The sequence below is a fragment of the Natrix helvetica genome, assembly GCF_964273705.1.
Source record: "Natrix helvetica genome assembly, chromosome: 1".
NCBI lineage: Eukaryota > Metazoa > Chordata > Lepidosauria > Squamata > Natricidae > Natrix > Natrix helvetica.
In genome coordinates this window covers 332,497,332-332,516,951 of record NC_138548.1, presented here as the reverse complement: position 1 = coordinate 332,516,951, position 19,620 = coordinate 332,497,332, and the positions used below count along the sequence as shown (strand labels likewise).

The following is a 19,620-nucleotide window of genomic DNA, read 5'->3' as shown; positions in this document are numbered from 1 at the left end:
TTGGAGTCAGATTGAAAAGAATTTCTGTATGCAGTAAAAGAGGGGTAAATGATAAAGATCTATCATTAAACCTGCAAGAAAACAGACTGGATGAATAGTTCTTAAATTTGTAAGAATGACCACTCTTCTTCTTTTTAATGGAACATTTCAGTAATTCTTTTTAATATGCAGCCATTCATCCTCCTGATAATCTGAGAAAAGGCCTTATGATGATTGCTACAAGAGAGCCAGAAATGTGTCAATTATCACCTTTTGTGGCTGGTTTGGCATAGCACCCTCTTATTTAGAAAGCCTTTGCAGAATGCCTTTATATTTGTTATTATAAGAATGATTTGCTATTGTTTCTAAAATTTCAAACTAGCAAAATCTTTGTCAGCTTTGTCAGTTTAAAAAGAAAGTTAAGTAAACTTGAGAGTAGAGGGTGGGGGTGGGGGGAACAATACAAAATAACCATATATATATATATATATATATATATATATATATATATATATATATATATATATATATATATATATATATATATATATATATATATATATATATATATATATATATATATATATATATATATATATATATATATATATATATATATATATATATATATATATATAAAAATATATATAATGTTTTCGTGTAAAGACCCGAATACAACAAAACCAGCATACCTACACCCGTGAAAATCTACGAAAACAAATATATGTGTGTGTGTGTGTGTGTGTGTGTGTGTGTGTTGTATTTGTACTGATAAATAAACACTATAAATACAACACAAATATAAAAAAAAGGCAACATTAAAAATAAAAATATGGTTTTCTGCCTGCATGGTCTTCTGTGATGAGCCGAAGGACAGAAAGAGGGAGTAGTGACCTTCCTCCCATATTTAGGCATACCAGGGGTTGTAACACAAATACGGCAGCTCCGTTCCCATTTTAAGCCCACATTTTGAACCCACGCTTGAGGATGGCAGGTGAGATCCTGCCGAAACGTTGCAAAGACAATCTCAACCTTACACGGGAAAAGACCCGAATACAACAAAACCAGCATACCTACACCCGTGAAAATCTACGAAAACAAATATATATTTGTTTATCAAATAAAGAAATTACAGGAAGCAATAAGTAATTGTTAGCTACAGCATACGTTAGGGTGTAGGCTGAAATAAACCTCAATATTACAGTTAGTCGTTGACTTTTGACCACAACTGAGCCCAAAATTTCCACTGCTAAACAAGGCGATTGTTAAACGAGTTGTGCCCCATTTTGCAAACTTTTTTTGCCATGGTGTTTCAGCAAATCACTTAGGTTTTTAAGTGAATCATGCAACTGACTTTCCCCATTGGCTTTGCTGGCCAGAACCTCTCTAGGAAGGTTGCAAATGACAATCCCAGGACTTGCAACCGTTATAAATACACACCGGTTGGCAAGCACCCAAAATCTGACCACGTGACTATGGGGATGCTGCAACGGTCATAAGTGTGAGAACTCGACATAAGACATTTTTTTCAGTGCTATTGTAACTTGGAACTGTCATTAAACAATTGATTCAAGGACTACTTAAATCATGAATATTTCTGCCCTCTCCAACGTATTTTTCTTTTTTAATTTTTTTTAATTAGGTTATAAAATAAGACACAAAATACAAAAGTAAATAGGAAGACAGTGGGGGGAAAGAGGAGGGGGGAAAAAAGGGAAAAAAAGGATTTGACTTCCGACTCCCTTTGTTGCAGTAAAATAAAGCATTAATATCAAACCACAACTTTTTACTTTTCCATAGTAATATAAATTAGCCATTTCTATAAACACGTATCAATTTAATCAGTAAAACCCAAAATCGAAGTTTTGTTTTTTCCCCCACATCAAGCACAAAGTTCAGAAGCAGTTTCCATGTGGCAGCAAAGGTACTTATATTCTTTTCTTTAATCAAAATAGTCAATTTAGCCATTTCTGGCAACTCCATCAGCCTCTGTAGCCTCAAACATACTTTCTCTAATACAATGAGGGAATGTGGTTTTTAGAAATAGGTGGAGCAAAGTAAAACTGCTTCACGTCATGTACTTATATGCTTCCTGAATGGTTCCCCCGCCCCAGAAAATAAATTTACAAAAAGCTACCAAACACTCTATGGCAGTGGCCCCCAACCTTTTGAGCACCAGGGACTGGTTCTGTGAAGGGAGGTTTTTCCATGAACTGGAGGGCGTGTGGTTTCACATACTGCTTGCATCCCATGGATGGGGCTTCGCTTGTTTGTGCGCCCCAGTTTCTGGCATTCCACGGAACCAATGCCAGTCCACCAACCCGACTCTATGGCTATTGTATACAGATAATCCTCAACTTATGACCATAATTAAGTTGTAATTATAATTATAATTGAGCCCCAATTTTTTGTTGCCAAATGAATCACTTGTTAGGTGAATTTTACCCCCTTTTTACAACCTTTCGTGCCACAGTTGTTTAGTGAATCACTGCAGCTGTTAAGTTAGTAACACGGTTGTTAAGCATATCTCGTCTCCCCATTGATTTTGCTGGTAAGAAGGTCACAAAAGGTGATCACATGACTCCAGGACATTGCCAATGTCATAAATATGAGTCAGTTGCCAAGCATCTGGATTTTATTCACGTGACCATGAAAGATACTGCAATGGTCGAAAAACGTGTCAAAAAAAAATAATAAGTGACCTTTTCAATGTTATTGTAACCTTGAACAGTCACTAAATGAACTGTTATAAGCCAAAGATTACCCGTATACATTGGACATAAAGTTCACCAATATACAGTAGGAAAATATGCAGCTATATATTTTGCAGGCAACTAGTTTTAATACAGAATGTTAAACTCTAATGGATTCTTTCTATTGCTGATTTTTATGTTAGAGATCTACTTACACAGATAAGATTTTTTCCCCCTAGAAAGAAGAAAGAGGTAAGGAGAGGAGGATGGAAAGGAGAGAAAGGGAAGAAGAGAGGGTAGGAAGGGGAAGAAGAAGAGCAGGAGTAGGAGAAAGGCAAGGGAAGAAGGAAGGGGAAAGGAGAGGAGAAGGAAGAAAGTAGAGAAGGGAGGGAGGGAGAAAAGAAAGGGAAAACAAGGAGGTGTTACAAAAGGAGGAAGGGATGGTAAATAAAGCAACCCAAACTGTACATTAGAAATTATTAAATGAAATAATACACGTATTACTCAGGAGTGTCACAATGCAATCTTAAAATTTCCCAAGACGCTTTAAGAACGCTCCTTTCAACATTCAGGTGTCTCAGAGCATACCTTCATAGGTTCCTACTTCAAGAAGAGTTCCGCTTTTTTCAAGTTCAAGAAATTCTTGTACGCTTAGAAAGTTATAGTCCACACCAGGCACTTCTCCTTCTCTTGGAGGACGTGTGGTGCCTAGGTAAAGAAAAAACGGAAAGAACAAGGTGAGTACTGATGTTACAAGAGTACTTTTGGAAATAAATAAATATTACATTATGATAATGCTGAGGGAACCAGTAGTGTGACCAGGTGAGATCTTCTGTGGAAAAAGTCAATGTAGAGAAGCCAATAGAGAGTTTAAACCAGCACCTCTGTGCCCAAGTATGGATACCTATCACTATTTCATTTGCTCTTCTCGCTGCTTGTCAAAGGAGAGAAGAAAGGGGGGAAGAGGAGAGCAGAAGGCAGAATAGGGGAGCGGAGCCCAGCAGAGAGGAGGGGAGAGGAGGGGAGGGGAGAGGAGAAGAATTTTTCCTCTAGAAATTATTTACACAAAGTTCTTTCTATTTGATTGGTCATTGATGGGACAGCACTACTGGTTCTCTTGGAATCTTTGTATAACGTGAGTTATTTCCATAATATATTTACATTCTTAACTATGACATTTTTCAAGGAATATTGTTTTGTGCATCTTCTGTCTCTGTGATAATCTAAGTGCCAAGTACAAAACAGAAATATTTCTCAGTTTACTTACACTTTTTCATTCCTCTCAAAAACCTAGTCTACTTATAGAGGGAAATATGAATTAATTTCACAAAGCTTTCCCGAATAGAACAATACTTGCATAAAATAGAGTGGGATGGGGGTAGGGAGAGCTATTTCTCATAATCTTGATACAATCAAATAAAAATTGAACATTAAGCACTTCGAGTGATGCATATTTAACTTTCTCCGGGTAGAAGTAATTCACTGTACTTTATTTTGAGTATCTCTTCAAAACACAGTTCCTGTATCCTTGGAGACTCACTGAGGAGAAAATAAATCTATATCTTATTCATATTAAGGAAAAGATACACCCTATGACTGACACACAGCTGTAATGTTTTGAATTCTATACAAATGCAATTTTAGTAATATTTCTTTTGTTTCAATTGCTCAGAACAAACACATCTGACTGCATCGAATGGGCTGGTTTGTAGCACTGACTGAGCTATAGGTCCATTGATTTACCTTCTTTAGATTTTTTAAAATTATTTTTTGTTTATTTTATTTATTTTTATTTATTTATTTTCTTCTCCGGTAACATTATACTGCAAACTAGGGCATACAAAACCTTTGCCAGACCAATTCTTGAATACAGCTCGTCTGCCTGGAATCCATACTGTATATGAGACATTAATACTTTGTTTCCCGATTGCTTATTTGTACCCTATGACTATCGTTAAGTGTTGTAACTTACGATTCTTGATGAATGTATCTTGTCTTTTTATGTACATTGAGAGCATACGCACCAAAGAAAAAATTCCTTGTGTGTCCAATCAACTTGGCCAATAAAGAATTCTATTCTATTCTATACAATTGAGCAGGTCCAGAGGTATTTCACGAGATGAGTACTCCACTCCTCTGCTCAAAATAGAATCCCTTATGCCACCAGGCTCAAAATTTTGGGCTTGGATAACCTGGAACTACACCGCCTATGGTCTGACCTAAGCATAGTACACAAAATTGTCTGTTACAATGTCCTACCTGTCAATGACTACTTCGGCTTCAAACAAAATAATACATGGGCAAACAATCGATACAAACTCAAGGTAAACCGTTCCAAACTTGATTGCAGAAAAAATGACTTCAGCGACAGAGTGGTCAACACCTGGAATGCCCTACCCGACTCCGTTGTTACATCCTCTAACCCCCACAGCTTCAGCCTTAAACTGTCTACTGTGGACCTTACCCGATTCCTAAGAGGTCCGTAAAGGGGGCATGCATAAGCGCACCAGCGTGCCTATAGTCCCTGTCCTACTGCCCCCATTTCCTTTGTTCATGTCCATGTTTATACTTATACCTGTTATCTTGTACACGTTTGACAAACTAAATACATAAATAAAATAAAAGTATTTGGGTTCCAGGAATATCTTTTTGCCAAGAAAGCCCTTAAGAAACTGGCAACTTAGTACAAGACCATGGTGTAACTTTAAGATACAGGATCAGTGACACTGTGTTACTTCTTCCATGGAACTAGCCAAGCTACAAAAATCCCTATTTTGCATGATTCTGTAGAGCAACGGTCGCTCCTGGCTTTGTAGCTTCAAAGCAAACATTCCCAACAGAAATTCAGAAACAAAACTAAGGGAAACAAGGGGTAAAGGAATCCCCGCCTTCTCTTTTCTTGTAGCAAAATGACAGGCTGCTGGCTGGACACACGCCTGACAGATGGCATTTGAAAAGGTTTTTATGAACCATTTGGGGTGTTTACAATGAATCTAAACCACAGCTACCAACAACCTAGGGACATTTTCCTCCTCGTTGTGATATAAGCAGAGAAATATAAACACAGGAAAATCAAACGCAGTACATTTTTTCCAGTATTGTTACATTAACGGCAAGTGCCAAATTCTTAGTTGAATTCATGAGCTGAACATGCAACAAATGTGTTGCTATCGTGTCGGTAACAACCTCTGAAAAGCAACTGATTTTACGGAACTACACTCAGAAAATTTTCCTGGAACAGAGATTCAAACTTAAGTTTTCTTTTCAACATGCACAAAACTACACCCAATGTGTTAGTTTTCTAAGAAGAGAGCTGTGTTTGTCTATGTTTTGCCAAAACAACAACAACAACAACAAACAAACAAACCAAGGAAAATCTGGTAGCATCTCTGCAGAAAGACCAATTTTGTTAAAAGGCATGTGCTTTTATGAAGTACAGCTCATTTAATCAGATGTTAGCATTAGAAATCACAACAATGCATGAAGAATGTCGATATTTGGGGCAAAAAATGAAACAGTCAAAACACAGTCACAAGAAATTACTGAATTCTGAATAAATTTCATGTAAGCAAATTTTGATGTGAAAATGCTTATGCAAATCTAAGTTTATTGACAATCTTATCAAATGTCTGCCAATATTTGTCAACAAAGACCTTTTAAAATGCATGTGTATTGTAGCATCTTCAAAAAAAAAGTCTTACTGTTCTGTAAAATCTATTGCAAGTATGTTAGATGTCAAGAATGGCATTTCTTTGGCAGAGAAATTGAACTTGCTTTCATTGGTTTTATTTATGTTACAAAAGCCTTTAAATATGACTAGTTTTAAATCTGTCACAAAAACAGAATGATACATTGATTTTAAAGATTGTAAACTCTTTTAAAGAATCTTAAATTATATCTTAAATCAGGAAGTTAGTATGAAAAATCATGGTTCTTGTTATCTTTTCCTCCCCTTCTCCCAGGAATTTTTGGCTGTGCAAGGTTTCCTCTTATACTGCTTAATAAATGTTGACGCTCAGCAGCTAAATTAATTCCAAACTTGCTTACCATAATCTTAGAATGACACTTCAAGAAACCTGCATTTTGTAACCTCAATTGATTTTCCATTAGATTGAAACATTTATCTGATACTGAAGAGCAGTCAAAGCATATACTGTAACCAGTCTTAAAATGAATCACATGGCTTGAAAAAGCAATTACAGATTCAAAAGAGTCTACTTTACATTATTGGTGCCCTATATCAATCACATATTCTCCAATTTGAACCTAGCAAAAAATCCTAGTTTAATACAAATCAGAATGATATAACGCTTGATTGGTGGAATATTTGGTCTAGAGACTCTAGATACTTAAGGCTGTTTTCTATGAGGTGCAAAAGACCAGGTCCACATATGAAGGTCCAATTAAACGGATTTATTGCTGAAGTCTATGCACAGGCATTTTTCAAGTAACCATCAACACTTGGTTAGAGTTAGGCACTCGAGGGAGTTGGATTTAGTTTGCTTGTGCCTACATAATGATTCTAGGCTGGTTCCCCTTTTCATTCCGCTCCCAGATTCTGCCATTCCTTCTCCTACAGTTTCTTGGCCTCCCAAAAACTACTGTCCATGCTTTCTTAAATACGGTAATCCCAAATTTACATTGTACCATCTAGATGATCTTGCCAATTTATACTTGTATGCAATAACATGAAAGCAGTTCTGCTTTGGTACCCTCTGATACAACCTCATATGCATATACACTTAGCTCAGATCAAGAAAATACAGCCTGGTCTCTTGATCAAACCACAATTTAGCATTCTTCCCATCTTCCTTCAGTCCTTATCACATTGTTAAGTCATGTTTCTCAGCGTTGTGGTATAAAGACGGGTGAATAATCTGAAGAATTTTGCCAAAAGATGTGAGTTTAAAAAAATGATGCCACTCTCTTTTGCAGATGGCCATGTTCAATGGCATTTGTCCTCAACCTTGTGCTTTCCACAACATTAAATTTTCACTCCATTAACCTCAGGAGTTTGGGCATTGACTTGCAGGTTTAGAGAAGTACTGAAAAAAAGATAGGAAGCATCACATTGCCAATGGCATCTGTATATTCCTTTTATTCTGTTTAAAAGAAAATAAAAAGAGGAAGGCATATTATACTCAAATGAAATATAAATATGATTAGTTGATCGATTACATGTAATGAAGTCAGTGTTGCCTATTAGCCACCATGTAGTTAGATTTTCTCCAGAATGATCTGTCCTCAACCTGGTCTTTCAGGTCTTCCGACAAGGCACCAATCCATTCACCTTGTTGCTGGCCATCCTAATTTTTAATTCATCTACCTTTCCCAACATGATGGATTTTTCAAGAAAGCTACAAGAGGTCTTCACATAATGCATTCAAAATGTGAAATTTGAGCCTAGCCAGTTGTACCTGAAGTGAAAACACTAAACTGATTTGCTCTATCTATCTATCTATCTATCTATCATCTATCTATCATCTATCATCTATCATCTATCTATCTATCTATCTATCTATCTATCTATCTATCATCTATCTATCTATCTATCTATCTATCTATCTATCTATCTATCTATCTATCTATCTATCTATCATCTCCAAAGCACATGAGGCTAAGACAAGAAGCAATGGGTAGAAAATAATCAAGGAGAGAAACAAGTTAGAACTAAGGAGAAATTTTCTGACAGTTAGAACAATCAATCAGTGGAACAAATTACCTCCAGAAGTTGTGAATGCTCCAACACTGGAGGTTTTTAAGAAGATGTTGGATAATCATTTGTCTGAAGTGGTGCAGGGTTTCCTGCCTAGGGAGGTGTTTGGACAAGAAGACCTCCAAGGTCCCTTCCAATTCTGTTATTCTATTCTATTCTATTCTATTCTATTCTATTCTATTCTATTCTATTCTATTCTATTATTCTACTCTACTCCTATTTCTTTATTTTTTTGGTTACCCATGGTATTCTCAGGAGTATTCTCCAACACCAACGTGCAAAGCATCTATACCAGTGGTTCTCAACCTGTGGGCTGGGACCCCTTTGGGGGTCGAACAACCCTTTCACAGGGGTTGCCTAAGACCATCGGAAAACACATATTTTTGAAAAAATACGGAAAACATAAAATAATTTTATGGTTGGGGGTCACCACAACATGAGGAACTGTACTAAAGGGTCGCGACATTAGGAAGGTTGAGACCCACTGATCTATATTCTTTCTATTCTGCTTCTTCAAATCCCGTGTTTGTGTGTGTGTGTGTTGTGTGTGTTGTGTGTCTGTGTGTGTGTGTGAGAGAGAGAGAATTTCTAAGGCAGTTGGTTCACTACAAAGAATAGTCTCTTTGTATGTCTTCTAACCTTTCTAAATTGGAATGGATCTCTTCCATTTGCTCCCAGCAAATGTTAACTCATGTACAAAGTGTGAGCTTAAAGCTAAGCAGTAACTGGGCGTATCTTCCTGTGACCCTGTCCTATTCTTCTCAAACAAGGGCATCTGAGATGGACCCCTCTTTCCACTCTGAACTTTTGAACTAAACAGTCATATACTTGCCAATTTTAATATCTTCAGCAACTAAGGGAGCCTAGATTACTTAAAGGTCATCTTCTGCTGATGACATCAGCTGACAAAATGCAGAGGTCTGCTTCTTCTGCCTCTGTCACCTAAATCACAGTGGACAGCCAGCGTTCTGCAGATCTGCTGAAGGCAACAAGGGAATGGAACAGACAGAAGCAACCTGTTCCATCTCCAGAAGGGGCAACCTCATTATTGACTAGGCAAAAAAAGTATAACCATATATGACATACAATTAGCAATTTCCCAGTCAATTGTGGTTAAAAAAAAATATCTGAGAAAAAATTGCACCCAGTCTTTCAATCCACTCAGGGCTTTTCAACCCACCTTTTCAATTTCTGATGCACTGCCAAGGTACTTTACCTGGCTGAATGATTTGAGAATCAAGTGCAAAACTGAATACAGAAGAGCAACTAAAATGTCAGGTCCTTCAAGAAAGATGTGGTTTGACTAGAAAGCAGATGGAAAATAATACATATTGTTTTATCCTTGACCCCTAGATGGCAAATCCTATTCAGGCCATCTGCAAAGCTTCATTTGAGCCGATTCCTTAACAGAAGATACATTTAATAAAACCTGCCATACTGAGCAAGACAGTACTGAAAATTGCCCCTTGACATCCACAGGAGGGATGGGAACAGGAGGGGAGGGAGAAAGTATGCACTGTGTCTTCACGATGTAAACTTAGCCTCTTACATACTTGAGCTGGATATCATACTCTACATACAAAAAGCTGGAACTTGTGACATCATAATATGTTTTGTCAATTTGTCATCCCTATAGCGAGCTGCAGACTCCAATGCTTGAGATACTAGCAGAATGAAAAGGAATAGTGTGTGTGTGTGTGTGTGTGTGTGTTTTTCCAAGTTCTTTCCTTTCCCAGGATGGCCATATACGTACATATGAATGCCTGCCTTTGTATCGTAAACGTTTTATTTCATTTAACTGCTTGCTAATGCAGCAAACAGGAAACATTACTGGAGCAGGTTTACAACCACAGAAGCTATAGGAACTCCAAATTCTCAGTCACTTCCTCCCTTTTCCTTACACACGTCTTTGCTGCAGGTGGGAAGGGGGTCTCTGTGTCTGCCCCCTTCTCTCCGCAGTGTGGTGTGCAAATGAAGGGAGGGACAGCTGCTATCTGGGGACAAAGGACTTTTGTTCCTTCTTGACTCCTGGCTGGGCTGAGAGTGGGAAAAAGAAAAGAAAGAAAGAAAGAAGGAGCAACAGCTGTTGCTCTAAGGCTAGCAATGTGTATTTTGCCAGCTGAAGGAGGTCTGCACCATATCACTAGTTATGGGCAGCGTCGTTCCTTCGCAAAGCCCCATAACTGAGCTTCGGTTCCCTGCAAGTGGAGAGCATCGATGGCAAAGATGGATTTTAAAGATCAATTACTATCACAGAATACAGCACTTGCACATCTCTGGAGAGATAGAAAAGTATGGGTGAGGAATACGTACTAAAGCATCACTTTAGGAATAAAAGCAATTAAGTTCTGGTTGCCTTTTTTATTATTTTCTTGGAACTGAACCAGAACTTCCTTTCGGAAAAAGCCAGATCTCCTGCTGTCAGTACTTTGAGATGAGCCAAGTCAGGAAACAGGTAACACAAGGTCTGTAGAGATTCTCCACTATCCTGTCAGAGCTGAAGAAGCTTCCTCGATGAGAAGCAAAACATCTTCAAAAGAAAAAAACAACAAGGAAGTCCAATTGCCTCCTGAAAAAGTACCACAGGGACCCCAAGGGTTACAACTAATCTTTTGGACAGGCACCACAAGGGTTACAACTAATCCTCAACTTAACAACCACTCATTTAGTGACCATTGAAAATTACAACGGCCTGAAAAAAGTGACTTATACGAGTCCTTGTACTTACAACTGTCACATAATGAAAATTTGGGCCGGATTTATGGATTTATGCTGGCCGCAGTGTCCCAGAATGTGATTGCTATTTGCACTCTTTCCAACTAGCTTCCAAAAGCAAAGACAATGTAGGAAGCCAAATTTGCTTAATGACAGTGTGCGTCACTTAAAGACCACAGTGATTCACTTAATGACCATGTCAAAAAAGGTAATTAAAAATCAGGTACGATTCATTTAATAATGTCCTTGTTTAGGAATGGAAGTTCTGGTTCCAGTTGAGATTGTATGTTGAGAACTATCTGTACATGAACGTTACTTTATTGTTGCTGGATATAAAAGCAGAAGCTTGAAAGCCTGCTAGAGGGTTTTTTTGTGAATCAAAACCCAAAGAAGTATGGCAAGCAGCCCCGATCTAGCTTTTAACATTTTTAGGTGAGCCTCCAGACATATCTTGTCAGAGTTTGTTGCAGAAAAATGAAATCCAGATAACACACACAGATAACTGATTCAGCTGGATTCATTAACTTCTTTATGTACATAATAATGGATGAATAAATGTACAGTACCAATAGTAGATTCTTTCAACGTGGTAGAAGTTACAAGCAGAACACAAGCAGGAGAACAGTTAGTTTCATTTCAGAGTTCAGATCAGACAGATTCAGACAAGTTTTGTTTCCAGCACAGAGCTTAATCCAGACAAAGAGAACCTCCTCTATACAGGGCAGTTAAGCTAAGCCTAAACCACGCTCAGGTGCCCAGCTGTCTCCAGCAAATACTGTTTCAGTTTCTAAACAGCCCTCATTGGCTGATCTGTTACATTGCCTATTCATTGGCTGACCTTGTTACCACGTCTCTGCCAGTCATGAATATTCTGACATATCTAACTGTGGCGGCAAAAGTTAGTAGTTAATGTGGCAAAAGAGCAAAGTCAAAATTCAACAGCATCTCTTTTGGTTCTAAGTTGCCTTTATATATTCCTGTGAACGTGGTGGTCCTCTGTGGAAGAAAGGTTCAGATTTTAATTCAAGGGTCTTTCAGTAGATGAATATGTCTCCTGTCCATGTTTATCATGGTTAAATACTGTATTTTTCAGAGTATAAGACACACCAGAATATAAGATGCACCAAGATTTTGAAGAGGTAAATTAAAAAAAAGTTTTTGCACTCTGCAGACCTCCCAAACCCTCTGCACACCTCATTTTTTTGTGAAAAACGGGGCATGCATAAAGTTTGAGAGGCCTGCAAAGTGCTCCTGGGGGCTCGGGGGGGGGGGGAAGATGACAAAGAACTGCCTGTTTTTTGCCCCCAAAAAGGCATGCATAGCCTTTAGGAAGTTTGTAGCGTGCTTCTGGGGGTGGGAGCAAAATAAATGGCCCATTTTTGCTAATTTTTGCCCTCCCCAGCCCCCAGGAGCATTTTGCAGGCCTCCCAAACCCTCTGCATGTCAATTTTTGTGAAGGGGGTGGGATTTCAGGAGGCCAAAAATGCTGTATGCAGTGTATAAGACGCACCCAGATTTTCATCCTCTTTTTGGGGGGGGAAAGATGTGTTTTATACTCCGAAAAATATGGTATTTCCCATTTTCTGAGTTTGCTCACTACCCTAAATGTTAAGCCAACAACATAGCCTAATTAATTGTGATAGACTAAACAGCAATCATGAGACACGCAGACATCTGCCATTATCCACTATGGGCACCCAAGATCTCTGATACTGAACAATTAATCAGTGGAACAACTTTGCCTCCATAAGTTATGAGTGTTCCAACGAAGTTTTTACGAAGAGATTGGACAATGATTTATCTGAAATGGTATAGGATTTCCAGCTTAAGCAGAGGGTTGGACTAGAAGACCTCCAAGGTCCCTTCCAACTCTGTTATTCGGTTATAAGGGTTTCCTACAAAAGCATCCATGATTTGGAAACCATGCTTTATGGCTTAGCATGTTGCGTGTACTTTATTCATTGAACCATGGTTACATTTATCACACTTCAGCACAAAATCAGAATGTAATGGCTTTTTTTAAAAAAAATAGGTTCCATTCTGTAGAGATTTGAAATATTTCTAGCTTTGGGCTAGGAAAATTAGTAGAAGGTCTGCTAATATCTGAGAAACTAAATGAAAAATGACTGTTTGTGGGACTTAACTCTAGTGGATACTGAAATAAGTTGTTAGCTTCTTGTCACAACAATAGATATGTCAGATTCATTATCCTTTTTCTCCCTCAGTCTAGCTGCAATAGGGTTGCTACACAGTGTTCCCTTGAGAGCCCCAAAGAAATTTATTTCCCATGAGATGTGGGTTTCTACTTTCTAATCTTTGTATAATCGACGTGTTCAAAAGAAAACAATAATGATTTAATCTCTTCCTCTGGTCCTATTGCTACCTGCTGCAAACCGGCATTTCTGATACCCTCCTGCTAAGGAAGAAAGATTAAAGCAATCTCTGTTTGGTTTAGTAGAAAATTAGGGGCAAATATGCCCTGTTTCTGTTAGCATTCATATTTTAGTATACTGTATTTTAGTCTTAGATTATTTTTAGTTGTGTTTGAAGCCAAGACTGTTGACATATTTGCTACATATTATTAACTATACTATAGTTACACTGATTAGTAATCTAACCAATGACACACATCTTTTTTTTTTTTTTGTACGTTTGCAGCCGTGGTGAGATTCAATTTTTTTTACTACCAGTTCTGTGGGCATGGCGTGGCTTGATGGGCGTGACTTGGTGGGTGTGGCAGGGGAAGGATACTATAAAATCTCCATTCCCTCCCCACTCCAGGGAAAGGTTACTGCAAAATCCATTTCCTCCTGATCAGCTGGGACTCAAGAGGCAGAAAATAGATGGGGGTGAGGCCAGTCAGAGGTGGTATTTATCAGTTCTCCGAACAACTCAAAATTTCCAATACCAGTTCTCCAGAATTGGTCAGAACCTGCTGAATACCACCTCTCGTTTGCAGTTTGCATGTCCTTTATAACCATAGATTGACTAATTGGATTTTATAAATGTAATAACTTTTTATCTTCCTTCATTGGTAGTTATTAGTTGAAATAAAAGTGATTAAATATTACAATAGCTGCTACTCTTATTTGGTGAGTCTTACTTCTAAATAAATATCTCTAGAATTGCATTCTTCTAGCTATAGAAGTTACACACACTATTATGCTTTAGTTCATTTTTTTTATCAGCCAATTTGTTTCCCTCAGTCATGAAATAAACACACAGACACACACATACTGAAGACAGATGCAGAGTATATTTTTGCTGAACTGTAGTGATATGATATGTGACTTCAGTATGAAAATATGTTGTGTTAGTAGTGATATATGTGACTTCAGTATGAAAATATGTTGAAACATCCTTGGCGTTCCCTGGATAATTTTTATTAATATTCTGCCTTTAAAGTTATTAAAAGTTGGTTTTAATAAAATTTAGCAGCCAGGGGTATGGTAAATGAGTGCAAATGACAGACCCAAGAGGGCACTGAAAATCTGGTTCTCAAACTAACCATGATATTTTGGAAGTATAGGTAATCCTCAACTTAAGACTGGTTGCTTAGCAACTGTTTGAAGTTATGACATACCTCCCTGGAGGTACTTATGACCCAGATTCAAAGTTATGACCCCCTCCCACATGGTCACATGGTAACTGGGCCACATTTATGGCTGTTTGCAGCATCTTTCTAGTACTTGGGTATAAGAATTAGAGATAAAACTGTAGGGTAGAAAACAGATTTCTAGAAGGGTCATGCAGAAAGAAAAGGAGGGGAAGAAGTTCTGGATTGCAAGACATCCAGTGGAAGAAGAAACAATAGCAATAGCACTTAGACTTATACACTGCTTTATCGTACTTTACAGTCCTCTCTAAGTGGTTTACAGAGTCAGCATATTGCCCTCGACAATCTGGGTCCTCATTTTACCGACCTTGGAAGGATGGAAAGCTGAATCATCAACCTTGAGCTTGCCAGAGATCGAACTTCTGGCTGTATGCAGTGTTAGCTAGCAATAATGCATTCTAACCACTGCGGCACCATGGCTCAACAAGGTGCCATCTGCTCTCAAAATGGAGAATGGAGCCTGCAATCCTCCCTTTTGTTTCCTAGGAGTAAATCTCTGGTATATGATGAAGAGATTGGAAGACATCATGATTTTCACTGGAAAATTGGCTGTTGCCCAATTAGAAAACTCACTTGTATATGTCCTCAATGGTACTGGAATGATAGTGTGTGTGTGTGTGTGTGTGTGTTGGAACACAAGCTTGATTAGCCACTGAAATGCTCTATGTAAATACACAGAGATTTCCATTCTTACAGGTAGTCCTCAACTTATGACCAGTTGCTGAGTGACCATTCAAAGTTACCACAGACCCCCCAAAAGGTAACTTAACAAACTGATTCAAAATTCTGATGGGCAAAATCCTTCCTTCCCGCGGTCACTTGATTGCCATTTTGGGCTTTCAGCTACCAGCCTGCATTTCATGGCCATTTGCAGCCTCTGGCGATTTACATTTTTTGCTGGAAACTGGCCTTTACTTCCGGGTCCTGGCAAAATAGCCTATTGCAACACTGGGTTCGCTTGATGACCATGGTGTTTGCTTAATGACTGTGAATTCGCTTAATGACTGTCATAAAATGTCACAAAAATGGGGCAGTCACATGAAGACCTGCTTAATGACTAGCAGACCTTACAAGTGTAATTCCAGGCTCAATTATGAGCAAATTATGGTTGTAAGTTGAGGAGTACCTGTACTTAACTGGGTCTACGATCTCAAATCTTGGGTCTAGCACTGTGCCAAATTTAATTCTAAACCTTCTGACTTTTAACAAGGAAAAGCAATCATTTGGAACCCAGCCTAATAAGACAACAAGATTAAATTAATAAGTGAGCCTATACTCTATACTCTTGCTATTCTTTATCTTCCCAGAAAGATCTGCTAAATGCCTTCAACTCCATGCAGTTTTTCTGGTTCATTCATGAACATGCAAGGTTCCAAGCAAGTAATTGATACAACACATATATTACTACACAAGAAATTGTATATTACATTAGACTAGCAATCCCATATTAGCATCAAAGAAGGAACAGAGCAGAATATTCCACTTCCTAAAAAGTAGGAAAATGCCATGATAAAAGAGAGCTCCTTCTTTATCTCCATTTGCTGAAATTATAGGAATGTAAAGGGATACACAGCCATATAAATCCAAAGGAAACAAACAAACAAACACACACACACACACACACACACACACACACACACACACCTGTAAGAAAGTTACTTGCCTTCATTAGGTTGGGGCAAACAAATAGAAAAACATTTCCGCTTTTATTTCTTCCTGAAATATGATACCATCATCTTCTCAAGAACCTTGTACTTCTTGATGCTGAGATGTCTAACTATGATTTAAATATCCCTGTTGTATGCCAATTCCCATGTTGCACAGTTACATAGGAACTAACAATATCCATCAACTTTTTTTTAGCCTTTTATGGAATGGACTCACTTAACTGCTGGGGGGAGTAAACTCTCCCTTGGGGCAGGTAAGCAATTCAGCAGATTTTTCCATCAGCAATATAGAATTGCTTTTAGAGTTGGAGAGGTCGTATCAGTTTATTCACTTTTAAGGAAGCATTTCAAATGTAGGCTTTGATTTTTCCCTTTCCCTACTATTATTTCGATCCCATTTTTGTAATCTGCACAGGATAATCAGACCAGATTCTAAGCGGTCACTTGGTGCAACGTATCAGTAATCGAAGAGCAATGGCCACCTAGTCTGTCAATGAAGAAGTATATACCACCCAGATTAAAAAATACTATTAAGAAGTGTATACAACCCAGAGATGTCTACAAAAAAGAGAGAAATGATGAAAGCAGCATTGCGTCAGCCTTGGAATCTACATGATAACATTGGTCACACATAGAAAAAGGGTGGAACTTGCAATGGGATGACTCATTTTGATGAAAGCCCTGGATTTTGTGGGTATCTCTGAACTCCGACCATCGCTTCTAAAAAAAAAAGTGAAAGCATCACTTTTGTGGGCTAAAGCCCTGTACTGAAGTACATGATCTGAAAGACAAACTGCTAGTAGATATACGGTAGATATTTTTGTAAACAGCTAAAATTTTAATCAAGGAAGAATAAGCGACTTGCTGGGTTGAACAAAAAGCCCACTTAAACCCAGCTAACGTGATCTATAAAAAAAACCAAAGATAAACATAGACCCCTCCTCTACCCCGCTCACCATAAAGGGTATTAAAGTTCAAAAATAATAAAATTAAAGTCAAGTCAAGTCAAAATAAAGTAATAAAGTTAAACTAAAAATAATAATAATAATAATAATAATAATAATAATAATAATAATAATAATAATAATAATAATAATAATAATAATAATAATAATAATAATAATAATAATAATAATAATAAAAGCAAAGCAAAACAAAACAAACCGGCTGTGATTTTGGAGGCCACAAATGGTCACCAAGTCTCATAGCTCTTGAAAGTTTGATATTCAGCATATTTGTCCATCAATAAAAATATCTCATGGTAGCAAATTTGCTTCTTAATTTATTTAATGGGCAGAGACCAATTGTAAAACAATTAAAACCAAGTACAAAAATAAATATATACAGCAGCCAAAACAATATACCGTATTTTTCGGAGTATAAGATGCACCGGCGTATAAGACACAACAAGGCTTTGAAGAGGCAAATTTAAAAAAAAACAAGTTTTTGCACTCTGCAAACCTCCCAACTGCCCGTTTTTCGCGAAAACAGGTCCGTCGATCTTTTCCAAAAAAAGAGCATGAATAGCCCTTAGGAGGCTTGTAAAGTGCTCCAGGGGGGAGGGCAAAAAATGGCCCGTTTTTCGCAAAAAAAAAGGGGGGGGGCATGAATAGCCTTTAGGAAGCTTATAGAGTACTCCTGGGGATGGGGGGGGGGCACAAAATTAAGCAAAAAAGGTTCATTTTTTGCTCATTTCTGCCCTCCCCAGCCCCCAGGAGCTCTCTGAAAGCCTCCTACAAGCTATGCATGGCCATTTTTGTGAAGGGGCAGAGTTTTAGGAGGCAAAAAATGCTGTATTCAGCGTATAAGACACACTCAGATTTTCAGCCTCTTTTTTGAGGGGAAAAAGGTGCATCTTATACTCTGAAAAATATGGTAATAATTGTCACTATAGCCAAGAAATAGCACTTAACACATTCAGGGCCTAAGGCCTGGGCACATAGCCATATTTTTAAGGCTATGGGTCAGAGACATACTGAAGGAAGAATGTTTCGAAGGAGGAGCTCCTATAGAGAAGACACTTCACCTAGTTCTTACCAGCTTGCTTGGTGAGACCAAAGCATACCCAAACTGCTGGACAGAATTGGGTGGGTAGAAACTATTGGGAAAAAACTAAAGTAACTCGTAATCAAATTCCAGTTGATTTCATTTTTGATCCTTAGTTATAAAGCTATCCACATTTAATGTTCCTTGTTGAGCAACGAAAACCACAAACATTTCTATGCATTTTTTCCTCCCAAAGTACAGAAGCCGTGAGATGCTAGAAAATTAATGGACCTCCAAACTGGGATAACCTCATATTACAAATATATGGCTTCTGTGACATGCCAATTTCCAACAAGGAAGTCATCTGTTCACTTATCTTTAGCTTAGATCAGGGGTGTCAAACAAGGCCCGTGGGCCAAAGCCAGCCCATGAGGTGCTTAGATCTGGCCTGTAGGGCCACCCTGGAAACAGTGAAGGACCAGTCCAGGGTGCCTCTGCCAGTGGAAACTGAGGCATTTGCAGCAAAAACAGAAGCCTATTTTTGCTGGCAGAGTGTTTGGGCCGCCACAGGCACCCCTGACATGAGTGATGTCAAGCTGGCCACGCCTACCCTGGCCACACCCACCAAGGTTTAACACAACCCTGATGCAGCCCTTAATGAAATCAAGTTTGACACCCCTGGCTTAGATGACTCTTGTTCACAGGGAAACCATGATATGTCTTTGTTCAGAATGTTTACTCTCAGATGTCCATGACTCTGTAAGTTATTTTATTTATTCAATAAACATTTACCTCTTAACATGCATCAGAAACAACTGAGTTCTCAGTAGTGTTCTGCAGCTAAAATGCTACCTCTACTTCCCTACAGAAATGTTATTTCTGCGTTTGGACACTTGTCAAGGCGTAAGCTGGGTTTGTACACCACATTATGCAATAAATGTGTTTAACTATGGTTTACTGAGTAACCAAAACTGGCTTTGATCACACTACACCACACACGTCAATACAGCACTCTTTGAAAACTGCTGCTTTGTTAGTATATCCAGATGAATTCATGGCTGTTGGACATATGGTATGGGGGAAATGGATTTCCTTTTCTCTCCTTCTGTTAGAAAAATCAAGTGACAGGCAGAACTTCCAGTCTCTCTACTATTGTTATTATGTAAACAAGCAGGAAATGAAAGCAATCAATCAATCAATCCAGAATTGACGGTCATCACGGCATCCTCAGAACTCCACCAATACCAC

General features: G+C 38.2%; 1 protein-coding gene across 7 annotated transcripts in view; it reads right to left on the bottom strand.

Moving 5' to 3' along the window:
• The window catches only part of MAGI1 (membrane associated guanylate kinase, WW and PDZ domain containing 1), a 538,606-nt gene that overhangs the window by 143,768 nt on the left and 375,218 nt on the right, over positions 1–19,620 (bottom strand). For all 7 annotated transcript variants that reach the window (XM_081934092.1, XM_081934093.1, XM_081934095.1 and 4 more), the window contains exon 3: positions 3,261–3,380. In XM_081934092.1, coding sequence (XP_081790218.1) covers positions 3,261–3,380 — 120 coding nt within the window. The remainder of the gene's footprint in view (positions 1–3,260; positions 3,381–19,620) is intronic.